The sequence below is a fragment of the Schistocerca nitens genome, chromosome 9 (assembly GCF_023898315.1).
Source record: "Schistocerca nitens isolate TAMUIC-IGC-003100 chromosome 9, iqSchNite1.1, whole genome shotgun sequence".
In the NCBI taxonomy this organism is placed as follows: Eukaryota; Metazoa; Arthropoda; class Insecta; order Orthoptera; family Acrididae; genus Schistocerca; species Schistocerca nitens.
Window position 1 is genome coordinate 261,357,108 of NC_064622.1, and position 17,734 is coordinate 261,374,841.

Sequence of the window (17,734 nt, forward strand, 5' to 3'; positions counted from 1 at the left end):
GGATTATCTGGAAGTAACAATTTCTACTGTACTCATTAATCTTTTGTTCATCAAGTTTCATTAGGCAGTTGTGAACATACTAGTTTATTCAAAGAAATGTAAAAGAGTTACAGAAAATTTTAATGTTGCACATATCCTCATTTGAATTGTATTAATTAACAAAGAATCAGAATAATTAGAAATAGTGATTTACCTAGACCATGAACAGAAACAGAATAAAAGCAGTAATAAAATCAGTAGCTAAATATTTCAGAAGATTTAGGGACCTAACCTATATGACATTCACAAATCTAATAGCTTTGAATTCAAAAGTAATTTACAACGTATTTTTGTCAGCCCATAAATCAGTATTAATTATACAGTGCACACCAGATAAACAATTCTGAGAATACAATATACTTAGATAGATAAAAAAATCTACTCATCAAGCAGCAGCAAGAGAAAACACATAGAAGTTAAGGAAGAAGTTAAGGAAAGGTTGACTGTTGTGATCTGCACTGGATGAGATTTGAAAACCAGACAGCTTAAAGGTTGAAGGTAGGGTAATAGGCAAGGCAGAGATTAATGACAAAACATTGTGCAAGAGTTAATAAGAGTGGGAGGCTAAGTGAATAATATGTGTTAGAGGTGGGGGCAGGGAAAAATAGACAGGTCAGAAAATAAAAGATACAGAAAACTATAATTTTGACTTCACATATGTCTGCTTGTGTCTGTATATGTGCGGATGGATATATATATGTGTGTGTGTGTGTGCGTGTGCGTGTGTGTGTGTGTGTGTGTGTGTGTGTGTGTGGGATTGTGTGTGTGCGTCTGTGTGCACACAAGTGTATACCTGTCCATTTTTCCCCCTAAGGTAAGTCTTTCCGCTCCCAGGATTGGAATGACTCCTTACCCTCTCCCTTAAAACCCACATCCTTTCGTCCTTCCCTCTCCTTCCCTCTTTCCTGATGAAGCAACCTTGGATTGCGAAAGCTTGATATTTGTGTGTGTGTTTGTGTGTTTTTTATTGTGTCTATCTATCAGCACTTCAGCACTTTACCGTTTGGTAAGTCACAGCATCTCTTTCTTTTAATATATTTTTCCCATGTGGAATGTTTCTTCATACCACGTAGGAAAAATATATCTAAAAACAAAGATGATGTGACTTACCAAATGAAAGTGCTGGCAGGTCGACAGACACACAAACAAACACAAACATACACACAAAATTCAAGCTTTCGCACCAAACTGTTGCCTCATCAGGAAAGAGGGAAGGAGAGGGAAAGACAAAAGGATGTGGGTTTTAAGGGAGAGGGTAAGGAGTCATTCCAATCCCGGGAGCGGAAAGACTTACCTTAGGGGGAAAAACGGGCAGGTAAACACTCGCGCACACACACACATATCCATCCACACATATACAAACACAAGCAGACATATGTAAAGTCAAAGTTATAGTTTTCTACCTCACCTGTCATTCAACATCATCTTTGCCTCTTCACTTCCGCCTCGACTGACATCTCTGCCCAAACTCATTGTCTTTAAATATGTCTGCTTGTGTCTGTATATGTGTGGATGGATATGTGTGTGTGTGCAAGTGTATACCTGTCCTTTTTTCCCCCTAAGGTAAGTCTTTCCGCTCCCGGGATTGGAATGACTCCTTACCTTCTCCCTTAAAACCCACATCCTCTCGTCTTTCCCTCTCCTTCCCCTCTTTCCTGATGAGGCAACAGTTTGTTGTTACCGAAAGCTTGAATTTTGTGTGTGTGTTTGTGTTTGTTTGTGTGTCTATCGACCTGCCAGCGCTTTTGTTCAGTAAGTCACATCATCTTTATATATATATATATATATATATATATATATATATATATATATATAAAGATGATGAGACTTACCAAACAAAAGCGCTGGCAGGTCGATAGACACACAAACGAACACAAATATACACACAAAATTCAAGCTTTCGCAACAAACTGTTGCCTCATCAGGAAAGAGGCAACAGTTTGTTGCGAAAGCTTGAATTTTGTGTGTATATTTGTGTTTGTTTGTGTGTCTATCGACCTGCCAGCGCTTTTGTTTGGTAAGTCTCATCATCTTTCTTTTTAGATATATTTTTTCCACGTGGAATGTTTCCCTCTGTTTTATATATATATATATATATATATATATATATATATATATATGGTTATAATAGCGGGAAACATTCCACGTAGGAAAAATATATCTAAAAACAAAGATGATGTGACTTACCAAACGAAAGTGCTGGCAGGTCGATAGACACACAAACAAACACAAACATACACACAAAATTCAAGTTTTCGCAACAAACTGTTGCCTCATCAGGAAAGAGGGAAGGAGAGGGAAAGACGAAAGGATGTGGGTTTTAAGGGAGAGGGTAAGGAGTCATTCCAATCCCGGGAGCGGAAAGACTTACCCTAGGGGGAAGAAAGGACGGGTATACACTCGCACACACACACATATCCATCCACACATATACAGACCTGTATATGTGCGAATGGATATGTGTGTGTGTGTGTGTGTGTGAGTGTATACCTGTCCTTTTTTTCCCCCTAAGGTAAGTCTTTCCGCTCCCGGGATTGGAATGACTCCTTACCCTCTCCCTTATCAAAGGGAGACTCATCTGTCAAATGAAGCATATCATGTACCAACTGTTATGCAAACACTGTTCAGCCTTCTACATTGGTAGGACTACTACCAAGTTATCAGTTATCAGTTAGGATGAATGGGTATAGACAGAGAACACATACTGGCAACATAATATTCTGTTGCAGAGCATGCTCTACATAATGACAGTTGTGACCTCAGTGCCTGTTTCAACATATGTGCCACCTGGGTTCTTCCCGTTGACATCAGTTTCTCAGAACTGTGCAGGTGGGAACTGGCTTTACAACATTTCTTGGTTCTTTCACCAACTGGCCTTAATTGACATTAATTCCTTTGGACTCAGCATTTCTACTCAGCAACTATTTCTTTCTTCACTCCCTTTTAGTTTTCTATATCTTTTATTTGCTGACCTGTCGTTTTTCCCTACCCGCACCTCCACCATGTGTTACACCCTTAGCTTTCTGCTCTTATTAACTCTTGCATGATATTTGACAGTTATTACCTGTCTTGCTTATCACCCTATCTTCAACCTTTAAGCTCTTAGGTTTTCAAATCTCATCTGGTGCAACCTCCGACAATCAGTCTCCCCTAACCTGGGGTTCTGGGCAACTTTTCCATAATCCTCCCCATTTCCCAAACCTTGCCAGTCCTTTTCCTTCTCCTGTCTTCCCTTCAACCCTTCTGCTAGAAGAAGGGGCCACTGGCTCCAAAAGCTTGACATTTTATTAACTTCTATGTGTTGTCTCCTGCCTTCACTTCGTGAGTAGATTTTTTTGCCTATCCAGTTACATAACACAACAGATAATAATAAAATATATTTAAAAAGAAGGAATCAATGTTTATTAAATGGTTGATCACAGATGTATGGGCAAGCATTATATTTGTCTTCCACATGAGTGTGCACACACGGTGTTTAGGTGTCCCTACAGTCCATTAACCATGTATAAAAGAACAACAACTCTAACTGCCACACACAGTCTATTGTAGAAAATGAGAGGGAATAATTGATGCTGCAGAAGTATAATACCCAGTCACTAAGTCCAAGGAAGTATAATGACATACATACCAAAGATATGTTTAAAAGAACATGTTATGAACAGGAATTTTTTGAGAAGCTTTAAACCACACAAGGTGGTGCAGTAGTAAAACACTCTACTTGGATTCAAGAGGACTGCAGTTCAAATCCTCATTGTGCCATCTAAATTGAGATTTTCCATAATTTCCATAGATCACTTATGGTAGATGCCATGCTGGTTCATTTGAAAGGCCATAGCCAATTTCCTTTCCCAGTTCAAACTAGTGCTCTCTCTATATCTAATGGCTTCATGATAGGAAGTTTCTCCCTAATATTTTTTTTTTCTTTTTTGCTTCCCATTAACATTCAATTTAAGGATAAGTATTTTTTCTATTACAGATAATGCATGTTTCTTGAGGAACAATGGGAAAACTTTAACAAAGATTATGAAGAACTGTGCATCAACACATGATGGAAACATGCATACATCATATTTGAATCTTTGAATTCCAATCAGGAGAAGATGTTAAGTGGTTAACAAAAGCAAAACTTCAAATGAACAAAAAATTAGCACAAGGCATTGTCCAGAGAATGTGACTATTGCAAGAAGGATGACATGTTTTGAGTGCTTCATGTCTTAAAGATTTATGCAGAAAGAGAAGAAACTGTCTGAAGATCAGAAGAAATGAGATATTTCTGGAATCTTCAAAGAATTAAATATGAAAATCTTACAAAACTTGATTGCAACATAGATGCAGCTATGAAGACACCATAGGAAATGACAAATGAAATCAAGAAAAATCATTCACCAATTCATCCATTCAAAAACCTGCTTCATAGGGATACAACCATTGAAAATCTAAAAGTAAGCTGTAAAATAAGAAATAATAGGTAAGCACCATGAGTGAATGACATTTCAGTTTGTTTGTTTGAAACAACTGCAATCGAGGCCTTTTTTTGTCAACAGTCTACAGACTGGTTTGGTGTGGCCCACCACAAATTGCTCTCCTGTGCCAACATTTTCCATCTTGGAGTAGCAGTTGTAACCTACATCCTCAATTATTTGCTGATGTATTCCAATCTCTGCCCTCCTCTACAATTTTTATCTTCTACACCTCTCTCTAGTACCAAGGAGGCTATTCCACAATGTTTTGACAGCTGTCCTATCATCCTGTCCCCTATTCTTGTCAGTGTTTTCCATATCAAGACTGACATATTTTAGATTATTATTTTTGCTTACACTTAGACACACATGCAGCATTCTACACAAGCAAGTAAACTGCAGCAAAACTTTGTGCCAAAATACAAGGAACAAAAACTTATAAACGTGGTACTGTTTATTTGTTTCATATACAACTCAAATGAGTACCAACCTGTGAACCACACAGTGCATCCTCGGAAGCCTCTTAGGTTGCCAAGGATCTGACCACGCTTGTCCCTTGATACATGATGCTTTTGCTCTGTGACATTTGTAGCCACTTGCAAAGCCTGTGTACATGCAAATAAAGAGAATTATTATAAGCAGTTTCCTGCTGTTATATCTTACTGCTACATTCATAGACAAGATCAGATAAGTACAGAGAACACATGGAAAAGAGTAAAAATACTGTGCAGAGATTTAATTAATTTTCTATGATATCTTTTTATTTAGTACTATGCAAAACTTTGGCTAATCAGATTTTCAAAATGTGTTTCTACCACAAAAGTTAAGAAGTGAATAAAATAGCATGTAAACTATGTCTACAAATTTCATGCATCAGGAAGCAATATGTTTATTTTTTATACAGGGTATGCAGTTTTTTTGATCACAAAAACAGAGTATCTTTTTTGGATTAAAGTAGAATAACATAACACAAAGATATTTTGAACAAGAATAATTGTGGAACTATGGCTTTTAATCAGATCAACTGTTGCTAGAACTCTCTGCAAATTACTTATAGACTTTGTTGAAGTAAAGGTGTGAAAATTCCACAGGCATCAGTGTGTAAAAAACAAGAAACAAACATATAATAGCCTTGAGTCCTGTTACAATGGATTTGCATTTGGGAGGATGACAGCTCAAGATCATGTTCAGCTACTCAGTTTTAGATTTCCTATGATTTTATGAAAAATAGGACACAGCTGATTTCTTTTTCCACTCCAAGCTGTGGTCCGTCTGTAAGGATTGTAACATAAGACCGTAACCTTCTTTCTGTTTCTTCTATGAGCAATTGTCTGGTCTAAGTACTCACTGTGATAACTGTTCTTATGGCAGAGCTGCCTTGCAATTCCCCATACTGAAGGTTCAAGACATAAAAATAAACTGATACAAAGCATTAACTGGGTCTATAACTACAAACTTAAGTACTTCTACTTTTTCTTTTGTTGTTTGGAGACATACATAGCACATTTTTGTCTGTTGTTATCACATTACTGTAGTTTATTAAATTGATGAACCCTTCCACAAATAATTGTGACCAAAAATTTTATGTGTCAGTCCAGCTAGAAAATAATCATATCTAATATTCCTGACATGCACTAACAATAGATCTCAAAACCCATTTGATGACAGTTGTGTGGGTAGGTACTGCATAGATGATGTCATTTGTGTAGAACAGCAATGATATTTATGTAAGTGTCAATGATGTTACATGTGCCAAACTAAACAAATCAACAAACGTTATTTCACAGTGAGATCAAATGGCAACACTCTAGAAATCAAGTGCTGTAAGACACTTATGCATACTATCATCTCTTTTAACACCCTATACAAATAATAGACACCGAAATGCAGCACTGCTGACACACCAGGAGGTACACACATTCATGCTGTTGCTGTACACGGAAGATCAGAAGTTTGTTGTAATTTAGTAAACAAAATACAGTGAAGCCAGTACTGCGTCAGCTAACTCCTGTTTCCTCAAAAAGGGAGTCACTGGGTGTTGGTCTCTCCACAATCTAATCACTTGCAAAGATAAGTGACAAAAGGGCCACCTGTCAAACAGTGACTACACACCTTCTTGAACATCTTGCTGCTGCCTCAGAAGCTGCACTGGCTTGCCTGTGAGCAGCCACTAACTGAGTGTAGAAGCTGAAGACACAGCTGGTGTGGCATGGAGGAGAGGAAGGGAGGGGAGGGAAGAACAGTGGTGGGAGGAGGCTACTGCAGGAGTGACCCACATCAAGGACAGCCACACATATGTGGCTAACAGCAGTAGCCTAGGCACTAACATCCTGCCCCTCAGGCCTACAAGTGGCCCACAGCAAATAGTTTAAATCTAACCTATGCAGATTCAACTTATGTAATTTCAAACAAGCAAAAATTACCCGCTGTTAACACTAATAGACACTAATGGTCATGCATTAAAAAATACAGTATACGTAAAATTCCTTGGGCTCCAGCTGGATAATGGAGTGAACACAAAGATCAGTTAAAGAAGAAGATCAGCTCAACATATTTTGTACTTAAAAGTATTGCTAAGTGTGCTGGCTTTAAGAGCAGGGTGCTTGCTTATTTTGAATCCATTAAAACCATTTTAGGTGATGGAATTCTTATTTGCAGGAAATGCAGCTAAAGAAAATGTATTTATGCAGAAAAAGTCAAGTGTAAGAAATTTGTGAAAACAGGTAACTGTACATTTTGCAGAAGATGTATCTAATGCCTTAGAAACATTAAACTCACTTCTCAATATGTTCTTTCCTTAATGGTATTCATTTCTACAGCAATCTCAATGTGAAAGTGTAAAAAAATAACCCTATGAAATTTCATGTCAATGACTTGAAAATGTGGCAAGCAGATGGTAATAATGAGCTGATGTCTGTGGGAATCTGTACTGAGAAACCGATGGAAACACTGGAAGATATATAAAACTGCATGTTAAGCCAAAACTTATGTAAAAAAAAAGCTGCCAATAAACAACATAAGACTGTCATATAACAAAAAGGAGGAAGAAATGAGTTCTAAGAAATTTGCAAACTTAAATAATCTCTTTTTTATGTGGCTATGACAGGATAATTCTCCTGTTGAATGAAATGTATTGGTCAATGAAACACTTAACCTTCATTTGCCACTCAATCACTGTAATTTATTATCCTGGTTAATGGCTGTTATGAACTTTCATCTATTTTCCAGTGCCACATGCATGCAATTAATGAAGAACATTGACAACATCAAAATGAAAAAGAAAGCATCTAATAATCAACTACCAAAACAAGATACATAAAAACGAAAATGAACAAAGACATGGAATATCAGATTTCCACAAGTGGCATTTCTCACATCAGAAGAAATTGGTATTTATGAAAAAACAAAATAAACGGAGATTATACCAGTCACATAGGGAAAGAAACTGATTCATACTTGTATGTCACGTACAACTGTTTTCTTTTTTTTTTGAATCATCAGATGTCACTTATCACCTGTGCTTCCAGAGGCACTGTGTGATTGTGCCTATTTTGACAATCTACTGGTAGCTGCCTTTCTTCTGTTCTATGCAGTGAATATCCTGAATTCAACAAAAGCAGCACATTTACTTCAACTGTTAGTATGTAACAGTGTTCATGCAAATTATGTTTAGCAGTTATGATGATAGATTAAATTAACTCAGAAGCCAGTAATTGCCTTAAACCATTTTTAAATAAATTTTGACATGCACGAGGTAATAAAAAGAAATTTCTACTACGTCTGAGATATGCTGAGCTACATAAGTAAACCACGGCCTCTCACTCTATTACATTTTCTAAATGTTTTTGCACTGAATACTAACAAAAACGAAGTGCTAGTTCAGCAAAGATCTGTTCTGGAACATCTTTGTTGTTTTTAAAATAAGCAACAAGACTGCAATGCACAGGAAATTATATTAACTGGGTGATACTATATTTTCTGAGTTCTCCACAGTTTCATGCAAAAAAGGAACTATTTGATATTAATTTTATGTTTCTACTCTTTTATGCAAAAATTTCTTCACATTTTTCTTTTTGTATACACAATGATTGCAGGGATGCACAAATGGCAGATACAGGAATAGCTGAATGTAGAACTGGAAAACAGATAAATCACTCAATAGAATAAAGCCCATAGGACCTGATTGGATGCCCATTAGATTCTATTTTTAGCATGCAGAGGAACTAACCACTCATTTTTACCTTAGGTTAGTGGAACAACATAATGGTGCCATGGGACTAAGAGAGACCAGTAATGATGTACTATTCACAAAACCATGTGCTATAGCTCTAATTATACAATCTCATTTCAAATTTGCCATTGCTATACCTTATGACAATTCTCTCTACTGTTTTTCTACACGAAAGGATGAAAGAGAAAATTCTACTACACAGCCAAACACCAAACATGCAGCATGCATAGCATAGAATTATATACAGCCACACCTGCATGCTGTGTCATGTCTGGCTTACCCATGCTGAGGTTGATGATGCATAGAACCCCTAGAAGAAAAATAAGCATGTCAGTGAGTTTCTTTACCAGCATTGCACCAATGAACATATCACTCGCAGGTTAACATAATTCTGTATTAAAAAGAAATTATAACATGCTACCAATATACAACAATAACAAAATTTAAATGACATCAGCGGATGAAGCTTTCATATTAAAAACAAGAAATGATTCAGGTTGGTGTTTTAATTTAAGTAATGATCTACATGTATTATCTGCACAGGCAAACTTTCAAAATGCCAGTTTCCAGCAAACCAGAACTGAATATTTATATTTCCCGAATCATAATATGTTTTCTTGGTTCATAATGTCAAGGTATCACTTTCAGACATTATGGGGTTCACACTGGCTCTCTAAGTAAGACAGTGTGTAATAGATTTTCACTGCCAATTATCCTGTCAGAGAAAATTGCCTCACACCACTAGAATGTAAGCGAGATCAGATCAGGGGGAGAAAAGAGAATCTAGCCTCAATAGATTTATTAAGTATTTTAGGTGACATTTATGTGATTTAAACACAAATTGAAGGGGCAGGAATTAAGGTATGGCTATCAAGTTCACACTTGATACAGTCTTCATAGTGGACACACAATATTTCAGTGACTCAATTTATGTACTCATCAAATGAACATTTGTGACAGTTCAATGATGTGACCGTTGGGACTCAAAATGTAGATCCGTGTGTTCTGCGAACAGTGTTCTTACACTGAGAGCATTCTTCATAAAGTGATTGAAGACCTTGTCTATAGAGTAATATATAATATTCACTGACAATATACATGATATTTATTTTTGGAAAGTATGTTAAGCCACTGATTCCTTTTATGAAGTAGAGTACCCAAGTATCTTTGACGAAAGAGCACTCCTGGAGACAGAAGCTAAGAGGAAGACACTACCAGGTTGAAACTTTGAGTAGATACACAAGGTGTGTTTGGAGAGTTGAAACAGAAGAGTGGGCAAGAAACTGGACTTGAGAGTTCACTTGGTACCTACAATCAGTCAGTCACAAATGCTCAAGGTGATGTGTTCCTTCAGTGAGTGGATGCTTTATGTTCAAGAACAGATGCACTCTTGTTTCATGAATAATAATTATTAAAAGGAAAAAATGAGGATTAGGATATAACAGATCATCAGTAATAAGTTCATTCAAGATATAGCACAAGTTTGGTTTGGATGATACTCGTATACCAAATTGGCAATAACATTCTGAAATAAACCATCCCAACATGTTTTTTAAGTGACTGAGGGAAACTGAGGAAAACCTAATTGTGATTAGACTTGTGGAGATTTGAATCCCTTGCCTCCTGAATGCGCTTCCAGTGTCTAAATTACTGTGCCCCTAATAAATAATATCAATGTTACACAAATAAGATCTGTGTAATACAGCCCCAGGATTGTCCAATTCATTGGACAATATTCCAGAAAATTTGAAACATCTTAACTGCTATCTTAATTGTCACACACTACAAAACAGCAGCTGTTTTTAAGCACATATCTAGATATTTTAAGTAAGAAACAGCATTCCCCTTATTTACATGGCCAGCCAGACATGGTCTGAAGATCTGTATTCACAATCATAGTACTGAAACACTAATGACTGTGAGTGTACACTTTAATTTTACATATTGTAAATTGCAATGTTACAGTTGTTCGAGTTTGTTCCTATAACAGCTCATAATTCAGTTGCATGGCACATGTACTTCTCAAATGTTCAGACAACTGCTTTCCAAATGATGTGTTTCTCAAAACTGCAATTTCTTGGAAGTTGTGCTAGAGTGATGTGTTAAGCAATGATACAAATAAATTATTATTCCTCATCATCCCCTGCACACATTAGGCTTTGTCTGTTACACCTACTTATAAACGTTAGTCCCAGCATTTTCATCTGGTTTTGAGACGCCCTATGTTTCTATGAACTGTTGGTTTACCTTTGTATAGACATTTTGGTAGTCTTCATCCTCCATCCTACTGATGTGGTTCTGCCATTTCCTTATGTATTCCTCTATTTCTTCATTTACAGATATTATTTCTTTACTATAGTTTCGATTTTCTCATGTGTATTGCGGTATATGTCTGAGAAACAAAAAACGAAAACCTTGGCATGTTGATAGACACACAAACAAACACAAACACACACACAAAATTCAAGCTTTCACAACCAACGGTTGCTTCATCAGGAAAGAGGGAAGGAGAGGGAAAGACGAAAGGATGTGGGTTTTAAGGGAGAGGGTCCAATCCTGGGAGCAGAAAGACTTACCTTAGGGGGATAAAAGGACACACACACACACACACATATATATATGCGAGTGTATACCTTACCCTCTCCCTTTAAACCCACATCCTTTCGTCTTTCCCTCTCCTTCCCTCACTCCTGATGAAGCAACCATTGGTTGCGAAAGCTTGAATTTTGTGAGTGTTTTTGTGTTTGTTTGTGTGTCTATCAACATGCCAATGCTTTTGTTTGGTAAGTTACTTCATCTTTGTTTTTAGATATATTTTTCCCATGTGGAAGGTTTCCCTCTGTAGGTGCGGATGGATATGTGTGTGTGTGTGTGTGTGTGTGAGTGTATACCTGTCCTTTTTTCCCCCTAAGGTAAGTCTTTCCGCTCCCAGGATTGGAATGGCTCCTTACCCTCTACCTTAAAACCCACATCCTTTCGTCTTTCCCTCACCTTCCCTCTTTCCTGATGAGGCAACAGTTTGTTGCGAAAGCTTGAATTTCGTGTGTGTGTTTGTGTTTGTTTGTGTGTCTATCGACCTGCCAGCACTTTCATTCGGTAAGTCACATCATCTATGATGTGACTTACCAAATGAAAGTGCTGGCAGGTCGACAGACACACAAACGAACACAAACATACACACAAAATTCAAGCTTTCGCAACAAACTGTTGCCTCATCAGGAAAGAGGGAAGGAGAGGGAAAGACGAAAGGATATGGGTTTTAAGGGAGAAGGTAAGGAGTCATTCCAATCCCGGGAGCGGAAAGACTTACCTTAGGGGGAAAGAAGGACGGGTATACACTCGCACACACACACATATCCATCCACACATATACAGGCACAAGCAGACATCTCACAAGCAGACATATTTAAAGACAAAGAGTTTCAAACACCAAAATATGTCTGCTTGTGAGATGTCTGCTTGTGTCTGTATATGTGTGGATGGATATGTGTGTGTGTGCGATTGTATACCCGTCCTTTTTTCCCCCTAAGGTAAGTCTTTCCGCTCCCGGGATTGGAATGACTCCTCACCTTCTCCCTTAAAACCCATATCCTTTCGTCTTTCCCTCTCCTTCCCTCTTTCCTGATGAGGCAACAGTTTGTTGCGAAAGCTTGAATTTTGTGTGTATGTTTGTGTTCGTTTGTGTGTCTGTCGACCTGCCAGCACTTTCATTTGGTAAGTCACATCATCTTTGTTTTTAGATATATTTTTCCTACGTGGAATGTTTCCCTCTATTATAACCATATATATATATATATATATATATATATATATATATATATATATATATATATATATATATATATAATTCTGGATTTACAATGTGAGTACATTTTTCCAGCACCTATTCTAGATTACAGTAAGTCACTAATTATTGTTCTCCACTCTTCTCTATTTGTCCATAAATCTTCAGGAATGTTGTTCTTCCTCATTGCTGACTGAACTCCCTGTATCCATGTATCAGGTGGTCGTCCCCTTTTTCTTCTTCCAATTGGTACCCAGTCGATTATGCATTTTGGTAGCCTTTCCTGTTCCATTCGTCTGATGTGTCCATACCATTTAAGTTGTTTGTGCTCGATGAAATCAATAATTGAATTTTTACATTTCATCTTGTCTCTGATTACTTCATTTCTTATTCTTTCTCGTCTTGATATTCTTGCTGAACGTCTCCAGAAATCCATTTCTGTGGCTAATAATTTTGATTTCAGTTGCCATTTTGTTGTCCACACTTCTGAACCATATGTAATAATGCTCCTAACTATTGTTTTAAAAATCCTTATTTTGTTATCAGTTGTTATGTGTTTGTCCCAGAGAATTCCATTCAATAAAGAGATTGTCGTCTTTCCAGAATTTATTCTTGATCTAATTTCTTTGTCCTGTTTCCCATCATTTGTAATTTTCACACCTAAATATTTATATTCCTCAGTAGCTGTTATTGTTCCCATCCCTTCTTCTAATATTAAGTCTCCATTCACTCCACCAATTACCATGTACTTTGTTTTATTCATGTTTACATTTAGACCTGATTTTTTATATTCTTGAATCAATTTTCTGGTCATATACTCTATGTCCTCATAGTCTTGGGCTATAATCAGTTGGTCATCTGCAAATTGTAGCGAGTATATTATTCTATCATTTATTGGTATTCCCATAGCGTGACATTTTTTCTTCCAATTCTGTAAAGTTACTTCTGTATATATTTTATACAATGTAGGTGAGATGCTACATCCTTGACGTAATCCTTTTGTGACTTGGAATCCATGTGATAGATATTTACCAATTTTTATTTTTGAAATAGAATTTTTATATAAATTTTGAATTGCTTTAATTATTCTTGGATTTATTCCTATTGATCTTAAAGCTTTCCATAAACTGGATAAAGGCACACTATCATAGGCTTTTTCTATATCTATGAATACTAAATGTATAGGTTGTGCCCGAACCATTTTTTTTTTCAATAATTTGTTGTAGGCAAAAGATATGATCAATTGTTGATCTTCCAGCTCTAAAACCTGCTTGTTCTTCAGCCTCCTTTTCTTTGTATTCTTGTTCTAACAAATATTTAATAATTCTTCCATATAATCTACTGAAGGTATTGGTCACTGTTATTCCCCTATAATTTTTACACTCATCTTTCGCTCCTTTTTTATGTATCACTGAAATATATCCTACTTTCAAATCATTTGGGACATCTTATATATATATATATATATATATATATATATATATATATATATATATATATATATATATATATATATTGCTGTATTGTATACCAGTATTGTCAATTTGTTTGTGTAGTTGACAGATATATATACGGCAAAAAAAAATTTTTTTTTTTTTCTGTATTGTATACCAGTATTGTGAATTTGTTTGTATAGTTGACAGAGCTAAGTCATCTTAAATTGACTATCCTGCTGGTAGTTTGTGCGAGCATATAAAAACATTGCTACACATTATGGTGCAAGTTATAATAAATGATAATCTCAGTAATAGGTATCACCAACTAGATACTCGAGTATAGACCAACAGAAAAAAATAAGTCTACTTGCACACTGTTTTAATATGTAGAGAATATTAGGGCATCAGGAAAACCACATAATCCAGATTGTTTTATTCCGCCTGTGAAGGATGGGGGAGCTTCTGTGATGGTTTTTGTGGTCAGGGGAAAGACAGATGCCGCCTATAGGAAAATTGTGACAGACCTTTGGAAGAAACATGTGGTTGTATGAATATCAAGAACTCAGATGGCAAGCCAGTACTAAATAAAGTAGGCAAAGATGAAAGATGGAAGAAATATACAAGGGCTACACAAGGGAAATGAACTTGATGGCAGTATCATAGAAAGGAAAGGATAGACTTTGCGATTTGAGGAAAACATACACAATGAATATTTGACCGAATTTTCATAGTGAAAGTAAGGATGGGAAATGGAGTGTTAAATTGTCCAACATGAGATCCAGTTTTGCAAAAAAAAAAAAAAAAAAAAAAAAAAAAGTTTAATTGCTTGAAAATAATGGGGGTAATTAAGAAAAACTTAATTAGTGATCTGAGGGAAAAATGAAATATTTTAAGAGTAGCTGCTAACATATACGACTGATGACCTGAGATGTTAAGTCCCTTAGAGCTCAGAGCCATTTTGCTAACGTATACGATGTATCAAAATGTTCATCTCTTCAAGGTCTTGCTAATTTGCGTAAAAAAGTTACAGTGATGTGAGATTTGATTTTTAATTGGGTTCCTTCGAATCATATATTAAATTCATGGCCTTTCGAGAACAGAAGATGCTAGAAAAGCAAATGAGATGTCAGTAAGTTCATCTCTTCAAGTCACATCTATCAAGTGTAAAAAAAGTTGCATCTGTGTTATATCTGATTTTTAAATTGGCTTCCTTCACATCAAGTACTAACTTTACGAAATTTCGAGGAAAGAAGACACTATGAAGGCAAATGTGGTGTCAATAAGAACATGCTTTCTGAATAAGACTTATCTTTAAAAAAATATATTGAAAAAAGTCAGTCAAATGTTTTGGGTCGGGTTGTTTGGGGGAAGACCCCAAACAGTGAGGTCATCGGTCTCATCGGATTAGGGAAGGAAGTCGGCTGTGCCCTTTTAAAGGAACCATCCTGGCATTTGCCTCTGGCGATTTAGGGAAATTAAGCAAAACCTAAATCAGGATGGCTGGACACGGGATTGAACCGTCGTCCTCCCAAAAGTGAGTCCAGTGTGCTAACCACTGCACTACCTCGCTCGGTCAAATGTTTTCTGCAATGATTTGTCTAAACGTAGGAAATAAAATAGATTACAGAGACATTTGTTATTCTTTTGAATGATGCTCGAAATTATGTACTTCAAATGAGGTGTCAAATTTTCTCTATTTTATTTCTTACCTTTAGGCAAAACATTTGATTGATTTTTATTTTTCAGCTTTTTGTTTTAATGTCGTGTGTTGATCGCGGCGAATCTCGTTCCCGTGGGGGGCGCGGTGCAAACACTTGACAACGAGTGCTGCTGCCCTGCGCGAGGACTGAGGCGGCAGTGAAACGCGCTGGAAAGTGTGCCAGCAGTTAGCTGCGGGCGCCGCGCGGCCTCCATTTCTCGGGAAGGCCACGGCCAGAGCGGGAGACCAAAGACTGACAGCGGCGGGAGGCGAGCTGTCGATACGAGGCCCTCAGGGGGACGGTAGTTCAGCCGCCCAGCATCAAAAGATTTCACTCTCAACCTCTCCTTCGCGCACTGTCTGCTTTTATATTTACAGAGCGACCATAAATTATCTTTACACTTTCAGACTTTAAAACCTACCCTAGACTTAAAACTGTCCTATACATGGTGTTACAAAAAGGTACGGCCAAACTTTCAGGAAACATTCCTCACACACAAAGAAAGAAAATATGTTATGTGGACATGTGTCCGGAAACGCTTACTTTCCACGTTAGAGCTCATTTTATTACTTCTCTTCAAATCACATTAATCATGGAATGGAAACACACAGCAACAGAACGTACCAGCGTGACTTCAAACACTTTGTTACAGGAAATGTTCAAAATGTCCTCCGTTAGCGAGGATACATGCATCCACCCTCCGTCGCATGGAATCCCTGATGCGCTGATGCAGCCCTGGAGAATGGCGTATTGTATCACAGCCGTCCACTATACGAGCACGAAGAGTCTCTACATTTGGTACCGGGGTTGCGTAGACAAGAGCTTTCAAATGCCCCCATAAATGAAAGTCAAGAGGGTTGAGGTCAGGAAAGCGTGGAGGCCATGGAATTGGTCCGCCTCTACCAATCCATCGGTCACCGAATCTGTTGCTGAGAAGCGTACAAACACTTCGACTGAAATGTGCAGGAGGTCCATCGTGCATGAACCACATGTTGTGTCGTACTTGTAAAGGCACATGTTCTAGCAGCACAGGTAGAGTATCCCGTATGAAACCATGATAACGTGCTCCATTGAGCGTAGGTGGAAGAACATGGGCCCAATTAAGACATCACCAACAATGCCTGCCTAAACGTTCACAGAAAATCTGTGTTGATGATGTGATTGCACAATTGCGTGCGGATTCTCGTCAGTCCATACATGTTGATTGTGAAAATTTACAATTAGATCACGTTGGAATGAAGCCTCATCCGTAAAGAGAACGTTTGCACTGAAATGAGGATTGACACATTGTTGGATGAACCATTCCCAGAAGTGTACTCATGGAGGCCAATCAGCTGCTGATAGTGCCTGCACACGCTGTACATGATACGGAAACAACTGGTTCTCCCGTAGCACTCTGCATACAGTGACGTGGTCAACGTCACCTTGTACAGCAGCAACTTCTCTGACGCTGACATTAGGGTTATCGTCAACTGCATGAAGAATTGCCTCGTCCATTGCAGGTGTCCTCGTCGTTCTAAGTCTTCCCCAGTCGCGAGTCATAGGTTGGAATGTTCCGTGCTCCCTAAGACGCCGATCAATTGCTTGCTTCCTGTCGGGACACCTTCGTTCTGGAAATCTGTCTCGATACAAACGTAACGCGCCACGGCTATTGCCCCGTGCTAATCCATACATCAATTGGGCATCTGCCAACTCCGCATTTGTAAACATTGCACTGACTGCAAAACCACGTTCGTGATGAACACTAACCTGTTGCTGCTACGTACTGATGTGCTTGATGCTAGTACTGTAGAGCAATGAGTCGCATGTCAACACAAGCACCGAAGTCAACATTACCTTCCTTCAATTGGGCCAACTGGCGGTGAATCGAGGAAGTACAGTACATACTGACGAAACTAAAATGAGCTCTAACATGGAAATTAAGCGTTTGCGGACACATGTCCACATAACATCTTTTCTTTATTTGTGTGTGAGGAATGTTTCCTGAAAGTTTGGCCGTACCTTTTTGTAACACCCTGTATATACTATCTGACCAAATGTGTCAGGACACCCCTACGTAGTACGGAACTGACCACTGGATGTTG

The 17,734-nt window shown here is 37.7% G+C and overlaps 1 protein-coding gene across 7 annotated transcripts in view; it reads right to left on the minus strand.

Annotated features, from left to right (window-relative positions):
* LOC126203429 (bifunctional 3'-phosphoadenosine 5'-phosphosulfate synthase) overlaps window positions 1–17,734 on the minus strand; it is a 365,659-nt gene that overhangs the window by 66,622 nt on the left and 281,303 nt on the right. For 2 of the 7 annotated variants that reach the window (XM_049937743.1, XM_049937742.1), the window contains exons 2-3: window positions 9,011–9,040; window positions 4,990–5,104 (exon numbers count right to left, since the gene is read on the minus strand). In XM_049937743.1, coding sequence (XP_049793700.1) covers window positions 4,990–5,104; window positions 9,011–9,040 — 145 coding nt within the window. Of the gene's footprint in view, window positions 1–4,989; window positions 5,105–6,417; window positions 6,544–6,611; window positions 6,732–9,010; window positions 9,041–15,659; window positions 15,690–17,734 lie in introns of those variants that run through there. The other 5 variants (XM_049937746.1, XM_049937744.1, XM_049937745.1 and 2 more) reach the window with 4 other exon arrangements.